The 11,085-nt window shown below is 37.7% G+C and overlaps 1 protein-coding gene across 1 annotated transcript in view; it reads right to left on the bottom strand.

The window, feature by feature from the left end:
- Positions 1 to 1,236: 1,236 nt before the first annotated feature.
- Positions 1,237 to 11,085, bottom strand: part of LOC145999733 (guanylate cyclase soluble subunit beta-1-like) — a 192,772-nt gene continuing 182,923 nt past the window's right edge. Inside the window, exons 11-12 of the mRNA XM_083137012.1 lie at positions 8,753 to 8,880; positions 1,237 to 1,269 (exon numbers count right to left, since the gene is read on the bottom strand). Of these exons, the coding sequence (XP_082993138.1) occupies positions 1,237 to 1,269; positions 8,753 to 8,880 (161 nt within the window). The remainder of the gene's footprint in view (positions 1,270 to 8,752; positions 8,881 to 11,085) is intronic.

Raw genomic sequence — 11,085 nt, 5'->3', positions numbered from 1 at the left:
TCGGAGAGGGACACTTAGATAACCTCCCTGTTAGCTTTAATAGACTATAGTGCAAGTCAAAAATAAGCAGAATATATAACACTTGGTTATATTGAGTGAGAAGTCTGTAGAATATATCTTCTTTGAATTTCTAGTCTAGGTTTTACTGTGTAAGATAGGTTTGTGTCACGTGTTGTGCGCATAGGCCCTCGAAATTGGAATTCGTGGAGTGTGTCACAGCGGAAATGTGCCATTGACAGTTTTGTACAGATAATTTATATTATAAAGCACGGACAAACTTTCATAGAGCGCAGAAGACATGAAGACAAACATTTCTCCGTAATATTTTGCTCGAAAAACTCCATTTTCTCTCCTGTGTGTATGCATTCATGACAGATTCAAGGTTGCCAGCGACATTTATTTTTTCAGTCGAGCAGAGACTGGGTTTAAACACTGCCTCCTAAACATGCATGTATGAGCATACATATGTTACATATATCATGTTTTTGTAGTAAAGGCGGGATTTCCTAAGTTTTGTTCGAAGGGAGGATCTTGCTTTTATTTGTTACGTATTCTGTTCGCAGCATACTGAAAAGATTGTCGTTTTCCAACAGGAAATTTAACTGTCAGTGCCAATCGTGGGTATGTGCCACACGACTGCATGCACACGGCAGAGAAAATGCCTCTCTTTGAGGGTTCGTAGCGTCGGAACGAGGTCTCTACTAGCAAAACGTTATTTAGGAAAGTCTGTTCGCCTTGATGTCCTGTACGTGCTGTGGAAGTGTTTGTATCGTACGACATGGGTTGCTGTGACAGTGAAGAACACCGCATCGCTTAAGAGGACTGGAAAGAGAGAACTGCAGGAGTAAAATATATAGAGACGTAGAAAGATAAGAAAAGAGAAGCAAGGACAGAGAGGGAGAGAGAAATACAATGATGAAGATAAGAAAGGGAAAGAGGATGATGAAAAAAGAAGAGAAAGAGATATTAGAAGAACCAGATAGAGAGACAATGATGGAAAATGAGAAAAGGATAGGTGTGGGAAGGAACAGATAGAGAGAGAGAAATATGAAATGACGGCGAGGGGAGAGATAGGATCATGATAAACAAGGAGAGATATGCGAAGAACCAGACTGAAAGAGGTGATAGGGGGAAAGAGAAAATAAGTGTTGAAGAGAAGAGAGGAAGGGGAAGTAGAAAGAAAGATGTAGAAAGAGTGAAGAAAGGAGAAAGCCACAGGCAGTGTCGTATGTTGAGTCAAAGACCTGGACTCACTACACCTGGTCCTAGCTATGGATGAAGGGAGAAAACTAGGCTCATTCTTGACAACTTCAAAGAATTCAGGTTGCCAACTTCAAAGCATTGAGGTTGCCAACTTCAAAGCATTGAGGTTGCCAACTTCAAAGCATTGAGGTTGCAAACTCCAAAGAATTCAGGTTGCCAACTCCAAAGAACTCAGGTTGCCAACTCCAAAGAACTCAGGTTGCCAACTCCAAAGAATTGAGGTTGCGAAGTCCAAAGAATTGAGGTTGCCAACTCCAAAGAATTCAGGTTGCCAACTCCAAAGAATTCAGGTTGCCAACTCCAAAGAACTCAGGTTGCCAACTCCAAAGAACTCAGGTTGCCAACTCCAAAGAACTCAGGTTGCCAACTCCAAAGAACTCAGGTTGCCAACTCCAAAGAACTCAGGTTGCCAACTCCAAAGAATTGAGGTTGCAAACTCCAAAGAATTCAGGTTGCGAAGTCCAAAGAATTCAGGTTGCCAACTCCAAAGAATTCAGGTTGCCAACTCCAAAGAACTCAGGTTGCCAACTCCAAAGAACTCAGGTTGCCAACTCCATAGAACTCAGGTTGCCAACTCCAAAGAACTCAGGTTGCCAACTCCAAAGAATTCAGTTTGCTAATCCAAAGAATTCAGGTTGCGAACTTCAGAATCGCCATTTATATTATTATTATTTTTTTAAAAAAATCAGGTTAATTCTCAGTTTCAAACTGACTTTTCTTCAGTATTTTGCTTTCAAGGCTTCAGGCTTCGCAGAGAGCCTAGCTAGCCTCGCTACTGGCCAAAGGGATAAGAAGAAGTCGAGAGAGAGAGACAAATGAGGAAGCGAAAAAAGAGAGAAGAAGAAGAATGGATAATTAGTGATAAAGGGAAGATGGAAAGAGAATGATGAAAAAGAGGAACTAACTAACTAACGAACTCCCTAGCCTTCTTAAACCCGAAGGTTCATGGCTGCAGCAACACAGGCCTTCAATCTTTCCCTATCTTGAGTAAGTTCTATATACTCTTTTCCATCCCTACCGATTTCCCTTAGGTCCATCTCAACGTTGTCCCTCCATCTTCGTCTTGGCCTTCCTACAGGTCTATTACCATCAGGTTTCCCAACAAGAATCCTGTAAACTCCTCTTTCCTCTCCCATTCGTGCCACATGGCCTGCCCACATAAGTCTTCTGGATTTAATTATTCTAATAATATCTGGACATGAATACAAATTATGTAGTTCTAAATTATGTAACCTTCTCCACTCACCTGTTTCGTCATCCCTTTTAGGTCCAAAGATTTTCCTAAGGATCTTATTTTCAAATACTCTCAATTTATGTTCCTCTTTCAATGTAAGGGACCAAGTTTCAAATCCATATAATACTACAGGCAAAATTACTGTTTTGTATATTTTAACTTTTAGTTTCTTAGATATTAAACGAGAAGACAAAAGTTTATGAAGAGAGAAGTAACATGCATTTCCTGAATTAAGCCTACTTTTTATTTCCTCTTTAATATAATTTTCATTTGTTAATATTACTCCTAAGTATTTGAATTTGGAAACTGGTTCAAACGAGTTGTTATCAATAATTAGATTTTGATTATTACCTAACACTTGGTTTCGGGCTGTAAGCATATATTTAGTTTTCTCTTTGTTAACTTCCAAACCTATCTCTTTAGCAGTTTTGAAAAATATTTTAGCATTATTCTTAATTGTAATCACATCATCCCCTAGTAAGTCTACATCATCTGCATATGCTAACAACTGAGTCACACCATTTAATTTTAGTCCTTCTTTAGTTTCTTTTACCTTCCTAACAGCATATTGTAAGGCAAAATTAAAGAGCAATGGAGATAATGCATCTCCTTGTTTTAACCCATCATGAATTGTAAATTTATCAGACATGTTAATACCTACACGAATTTTACTTTCTGTTTCACTGGTGCATATTTTTATCATACTAACAGGCTTCTTAGGTATTCCAAACTCTACTAATATATTATATAATTTATCTCTTTTGACCGAATCATATGCTTTTTTGAAATCAATGAATAGCTGATGGACATTTTGATTATATTCCCACTTTTTTTCAAGTGTCTGTCTGATGTGAAAAATTTGATCTGTAGTTGATCTGTTGCGTTTAAATCCACATTGATAATCACCTATAATTTCATTAGCATATGGGGTTAGTCTTGTTAAAAGAATGTTAGATAATATTTTATATGTTGTTGAGAGTAGAGAAATTCCACGGTAATTATTGCAGTTCATTTTATCACCTTTTTTAAACACAGGAACAATTATGGATTCTTTCCACTGTAGAGGGATTTCTTCTTTATTCCATATTAAACAAATTAATTTATGAATTTGACATATTAATGAATTTCCACCATATTTAATTAACTCAGCTGGTATTAAATCAATGCCAGGTGCTTTGTTATTCTTTAGCCTTTTAATAGCATCTTTAACTTCAGTCAAGTTAGGTTCTGGAACTAAAGGTTCTGCTGTGTGCACTTCATTTACTTCTGATTTATCTCCTACATGGACATTTAAAAGGTCATTAAAGTAGTTCTTCCATCTATTTAGAATATCGCTTGGGTCAGCTAGAAAATCACCATCTTTATCTTTTATCAAATTTACTTTAGGTTGCCACCCCTTTCTAAACTCATTTACACCTTTATATAGATCTCTGATATTTTTATTTTTGCTGTTTGTTTCAATTTCGTTAAATTTGCTTTTCAAGTAATCTCTTTTTTTACTTCTAAACGTGTGGTTAACTTCTCGCTTTATTCTATTATAATTGTTTAGATTTGTATCATTAGAGTTATTTAACCACCTAAGTCTAGCCTGATTTCTTATTTCTATTAGATTATGACATTCATTATCAAACCATGGCTTACTTTTTCTTGGTTTATGGTATCCTATACTTTCTTTAGCTGCTGATTCTATTGCATTACGTATGTGCTCCCAATTCTTATTTACGTCTGTTTCATTTATATTTTGATCATCATTTAAATCCTGCAAAACATCAAATCTATTTGACAGTTTAATTTGGTAATCTTTCTTAATTCTTTCATCAGTAAACTTTCCTCTATCAAATTTTAGAACTTTTAGATTTTGTTGCTTATGATTTATCACTGCGAGTCTTTCTCTTAATTTAGCAATTACCAAATAATGGTCACTGGCCCAGTCAGCATCTCTATGTGTACGAACGTCAATTATACTAGTATGCCTTCTCTTATCAATGAGAATATGATCTATCTGATTATGAGTTTTACCATCTGGAGAAGACCAGGTATATTTATGGATATCTTTATGTTTAAAAGTGGTACTTTTCACAATTAAATTCTTTGAGGTTGCAAAAGTAATCAATCTTATACCATTATCATTACTTAATTCATGAAGACTTTCTTTACCAATCGTACCTAACTTCCTGGACAGCTACTACATCTAATTTATACTTGACTATCTCATTAACTGTACACTGAAATGCCCCAGGCCGGTAAAGGCTCAGAACATTCCAGGTGCCTAATTTAATATCCTTATTCCTAACGTAGATCTTATCCTTAGTCCAGGGACCTCCCAAAGTAGTTCTCACCCGGAGATCCGAACGGGGGACTATTTTACCTCCGGAATATTTTACCTTGGTAACATCCATGGCCTTATATTGCTGTTTCTTGACATTTTTTTTTACAGTGCAGAGTTGTCAGCTCTACGCCTAACCCCCAATATGAATGGAGGAACTACTACACAAGACAAACACAAACACATTAGACAGCACAATTACTACACAAGATGAACACAAACACATTAGACAGCACAACTACTACACAAGACACACACAAACTCATCACAACTATAACACAATATAAACACAAACACACCACAACTACTACACAATATAAACATAAACAAACTACACAGCACAACTACTACACAAGACAAACACAAACAAATTAGACAGCACAACTACTACGCAAGACAAAACAAACCTACTAGACAGCACAACTACTACACAAACATACTAGACAGCACAACTACAACACAAGACACATACATACATATCACCGATATTACACAAGACAAACAGAAATTGGTAACAACAATTTTAAAATTATAATTTCTGTAAGTAAGATAGTCCTAGGGGTTCCGAAACATGAAACAGAAGAAAAAATATTTTTTGTAATAACTATTCTTGACGATAAATGTGTGTTTATAAAACAAAGGACCATATTTACTAACTACGTGGAAAAGTTTATCACATGAAAATAAAGTCAGCTTTTATTAAAAACATCTATAAAAATAAAAGTACAGTCGAGCGGAATTATTATGCATTATTCATTACCGGATTCACAACAATAGATCACTTAAATTGTGAAAATTGCAAGTGATGTAAACAAAAATCTTACTTTTACAGCACTGATTATTCAACTATCATATTCAGACATCATTGTTAAGATGATATTAAACTTGCAATTTAATGTAATAGCTGCACGTTCGGCATCAAATTCCCCATGTATTTAAATAGGAGAACAATTGCCGATCAAAAGCATGGGGACACAACAGGGGTGCTGCCACCTACAATAGTTTGCTTTGACCAGGCCCATTGTGAATGTCGACATGAACAACATGTGTAAGGTTTGGCAGCCCCCCCCCCCAACAAAGCAGTCTTTCAAATTTCTTTAATTTCGAAGACTAAAAAATTCGGTAAAAAAAATAAATCTGCTTAGAATCCCCTCCAGAACACTCAGGCGAATCCCCGTGCGGTTCGATTTCCCTGGTGTCTAGACGCTAATTAGCCACGAAACTATTACAAATATCTAAACAACAACAAAAGCAAACCACACGAGGACCCACGTGAATGCTCCGGAAGGAATTCCAAGCAAATATAATTTCTCAGATTTTCGGATGTCATAGCGCTTTATAAAAGTAAAGGAAACTTCGAAAACGGTTTTGTTGGCATCGGCAAATGGTCCAGCTTAGTGTTAAGTACTTCTCTAAATTATCACCAATTTTTTCTATAACTTAGTTACGAACTTTGTCAAAAGGTGTCCGAAAGAAAAACCTATACTTACTATTTCTAAAGTAAATTTAAAAATATTTTGCATTGTCCATAAACAGTTTATTTTCCGTCTACGGTAAGATACACAAAACTGCATTTTAACATGGAGATGATGAGTATGTTCACTTATTTTTCAATTTCACTTATTCTTTTACTTCATGATCCATATTTAAGGGCCGACTACGATAGAAAAAGTACGCAAATACGTGTACTAATAGGGTCCGAGAGTTCGAGTGTATTTCGCCCGTTTTTTCGTTTTCAATGATGAAGAGAGGAGAACAATTAGAAAAGAGAGGTAGATAGGCAAGGCACAGAGAAAGAAGAAAATACAACAGTGAACAGCAGCGCTGACCGATAATTTTGATGCGAAATTGATTTCTACATGCAAATTTCAAAATTTCGAACAGGATATACAATTTTGCTTATCCCACTCAAATTAGAATCTTGGGTATGCTACTGTTTCGAAATAATACCCAAATAATAAAAATGAATTCAAATTATAATACTATTATGTGTGCTTGTGATCATGTTTCTTTATTAAAATTGAATGCTACTTTATAATTATTCGCAAATGTGTCGTGGACATTACTTTCAGAATCGATAAAATGAGCCAGTAGCTCACCTGATGCGAGAGAAGAGATGCTCCGTCGAAAGAAGGGTTGTTAAACGTCCAGGAATTTTACATAAATTCAGTTCCGGTCCATGAGACAAAATCAACAACATTAAATGGGTTCTGGACCGTAAAGAACCTTTTTACCTGTAAAGTATTTCAATTCGGTCCAGGAACCCTTTTTTTCCGGGTCAATTCAAATAGGGTCCAAATTCGGTATTGAAATGAAACAATACGCAACTTGGACCGAATTTAAATTGTGCGAGGAAAAGAGGTTCCGGTCCTGCAGAACCCATTAGAATTTATGGGTTCGTGGACCTTTAACCACTCTGCTCGAAAGTAGTGTTATAATTGGTAAACAGCAGTGGCGTAGCGTTATAGTACGCCCGTACGCCCGGCGTTCCCAGATTTAAAATTTCAAAAATGCTAAAATGCTGTGATTATAAAGTAAAACGTGACTAATTTCATATATGTTTGACCTTCATGGCATTATAATAGCTATTTTTCGCGATCCGCTTGCAACGCTCCACTCTCAACACTCGTTCTAGCATCTCTTTTCAATGCCTTTCCCGGCCGGACGCCGAGCAGGTTCGGCGTACAGGACTCCTATATTCCTTGCTGCCTTTATGGAGGGAAAGCTTCCATTTCTACAGCACGCGCGTAAATGGGCTCTCTTACGCCAGCGTACGAGAGGTCTACTGTGATTGGTTCATGTGACCCTTCCTGCCTTCTGAAGCAGACGACAGCGGTAGCATTCCTACCCGGTTCTTCGCTCTCATGCAACTCGTGCTATGTGATGCTACAATACGCAATATTGACTGACGTAACTTTACCAATCTCAAACATACTGCTTCTTAATGGTCACTGCATTGTATGATTTATCGCACGAACAGCGATGTGCATTAGAAACTAAAAGATCAACACAGTTTTTGTCAAATAAGTTGGTGAAGTCCTCGTGGTAGAAATTCAGCCTGTGGCTGCTCTACCACTTAACCCGCAAAACTATTTTTTTTATTGTATTTTTTCGTTATTATCTAACTACTTAATATTGTGTGAATGGAAATGTTTAGCATTCATTTAAAACTCTTAACATCGAATGGTCTCTGGAGAACATTATTTTAAAATGTTTATCAGCATTCTCAAGATGTAATAAACAGTGGTCTGAATTACTAATCGGCACTGTTACGTCAGTAGAGTGTACGATATTTGGATCATCCACTCTGCTTTTCACAGTGCGCCAAGACGACAGAGGTCCCTGGTTCGAATCCCGGAGTGAGCACGGGTGTTCTTTGTCAGTGTCCCTTCATCAATATCATCACTCATATTCATATTCGCAATTAACCAAAAGTGGTAGAAAAGCGAAGTAAAATAAACCAAATCAATCAGTAGTTGGATCGCCCACAACAATGACGTCTACTGTAGTGCAGAGGCGCTTGTGATTCAGGTAGGTTTTTAATGACTTGCGTCATGCAGAAAGATATAAAAAAAGGTATAGAACACCAGAGTTCAAAACATCTGTGGCATAGTGAGGCATCTAATTTTCTAGCTAAAACATGCAATGATGATGTTTTATTGAAAACCCAGCTTACTTCAGGCAAATAATACCTGTGGCGACTAATACCATAAGTAAATTATTAAGCAAGAAAGGGCCGACTCTTCCTTCGGACTTAGCGTTCCCACCCGAAATGTCCATGCTACGCCACTGGTAAACAGGGAAATAGACGATAGATAATGTCCAGCTAAGAAAACACGATAGGAATTAAATGAACTTTGACAACTGCTTCCAGGAAGTATTCATCGCATCTTTTAGTGCAGATAGGAAATACGTATAGTCCATAGTACCTTATAGACGTCGTTGACTTCCGTGAGTGTGTCGAACTTGGAGAACAAGCTGTTCAGCATGTCCACTATCTCCATTGGGGTGCACCTGGATGCTATGACGGTGAACGTCACGATGTCGCTGAAGAGAACTGAAAGGGGAAAAGAGAGCCATGAGAATGGATGGAAACGTAGAGAAATGCACACTCACACACAGATAGAGATCAGTCTAGAGGTCCTGGGTTTGGTCCCCGGAGGAGGTATATTCATTGCACAACTATTTGCATCCCTCTTTAATCTATAGGATTCTAATTAACCTCTGAACATAAAGTGGACTGAGAGATGGATTTGCTTTATTTTACTTCGCTTCTTGCCCCACTTTCGGCTAATTTGCGAAGATGGGGATGAGTGATGACGTGATGAAACTGACGAACGACGCTCGCTAACATCCAAGGAGGAAAGAGAGTGGGATGAGGGGGGAGAGAGATGTGGAAGAGAAGAAGGATAGACAATGATTTTAGAGAGAGAGATGCGAAGAGCCATAGAGAGAGGGGGAGGTAGGGAGAAAGGTGAAAGTAGACGGGAGAAAGGAGAGAGAGACACAAAAAGAATGTAGACAAACAATTATAAAGGGAGACAGAGAGAGAGAGAGAGAGAGAAAGAGAGAGGGAGAGAGAGAGAAATAAAAGAGAGATGAGAAAAAACAGACACTGAGAGACAGAGAGAGAGAGAAGAGGATAGAGAAAAGTAAAAGAGAGATGAGAAAAGCAAACACTGAGAGAGAGAGAGAGAGAGAGAGAGAGAGAGAGAGAGAGAGAGAGAGAGAAGAGGATAGAGGAAAATAAGAGATGAGAAAAAACAGACACTGAGAGATAGAGAGAGAGAGATACAATGTTAAAGAGAAGAAAGGAATGAACAGCTAGAGAGATAGAAAATGTGAATATGAATTGTTTAAAGTCCACTTTATGCACAAATAGGCAAATATGGACTGACCTACAGTTTAAAGTTGGATCCGAACCACTGTGCCTCCACCGGGTACAGGAAGACAGAGAAAAGAGCAAGATAAGAAGACAGTCATGAAAGAGACGGAAGTTTAAAGACAAATACGTCAGTAGAAGACAGGAGAAAGAGAGAGATAGACAGAACTAGATAACATAATTCTTCACAAAGTTCTATGTGATATACAGGGTGGTTCAATAAGTCACTTAACACCCCAGTACAAGGCCACTGCAGCGCGCAACATGGAAATGGTGATGACCAATCGTTATCAGGCCAAGGGGGAACCACATTGACGCCACCCACACGGTCGGCGGCCATCTTGAATTCAACTTCAGAATTTTAAATGGAAGGGGGTCGTGCGAAATATCAAAATGGGCTAGAATTTCACGAGAAATGCAATGGTGAAGGTTTTTTCGACGTATCTTTAACCAGTAAAAAGTTATGACTGAATTCTTGTACCAATTTGCTCCTTTTCGAGGTGTTAGAAAAATTCCTTAAAATTTGTTTAGCGCTTCGGTAATGCGTCGAGATCAAAGTGACGTCTATGGAGAGACGTTCGCATGCCATTGCACATTATTTTAATCGGATACATCCACAAAGAGCTGTGCATTATGAATGGTTGTCGCGAACAATTTACAGTATGACGCTTCCATTGAATTAAAAGTCCTTCACAGTGACAAGGCTAATGTTTATATTCATAAGGAAGTTTATAAATAGAATATGGGACCCTTGTCATCTGATAACTAACTTTGGACAAAAACTGGTTCATAACGTTCCCATAAGTGTTCTGGTGTTCTTCCCTATTGAAAAAACTCTGTAAAAAGTACCTTCTTCCATAAGCAAGGATGAAAAAACTGTTTATTTAACAAATCCAAGTAGCCCTAAGCATTTAAGGTTCCGTTGATGGAAAATTGACTAACCAATCAATATCATGTAGATTTTGCACCATTTTCTATATTGCAGAATTTCCCACCCCTGCATTGCAGCATATTACATTTTTACTCGAAGAAAACCGTAAAATAACCCAGGTTTCAAATTGCAAACATCAAAGTTTACTTTAGCCACGACCAGATAGTTCTCAGATCGTCCGCTAGATGGAACCGTTACCCAGCGAATGTAGCGCTAACTTGCGGAGATACGCCTAACCTCTTCAACTGTTCAGCTAACGAAGGAAGATTGGTTATTGTGTTTTCTTATAAAATTGCGCTGCATTTGTTTATTTCTGTGCGGGTAGACACAAATTCACATATCTCTAGGACCTTAAGTGAACAAAATTAAGCCTATTAGAGATACTTTTACCTTGAAACTGGAAAGAAAGTTTACGATGCATAGATTGTAGATCAGAAAACAGTGATTTG

Source organism: Lepisma saccharinum, chromosome 15 (assembly GCF_977018435.1).
Source record: "Lepisma saccharinum chromosome 15, izLepSacc3.1, whole genome shotgun sequence".
NCBI lineage: Eukaryota > Metazoa > Arthropoda > Insecta > Zygentoma > Lepismatidae > Lepisma > Lepisma saccharinum.
Note: the sequence above shows the minus strand (reverse complement) of the source record. Positions and strands in the feature narration are given on the sequence as shown.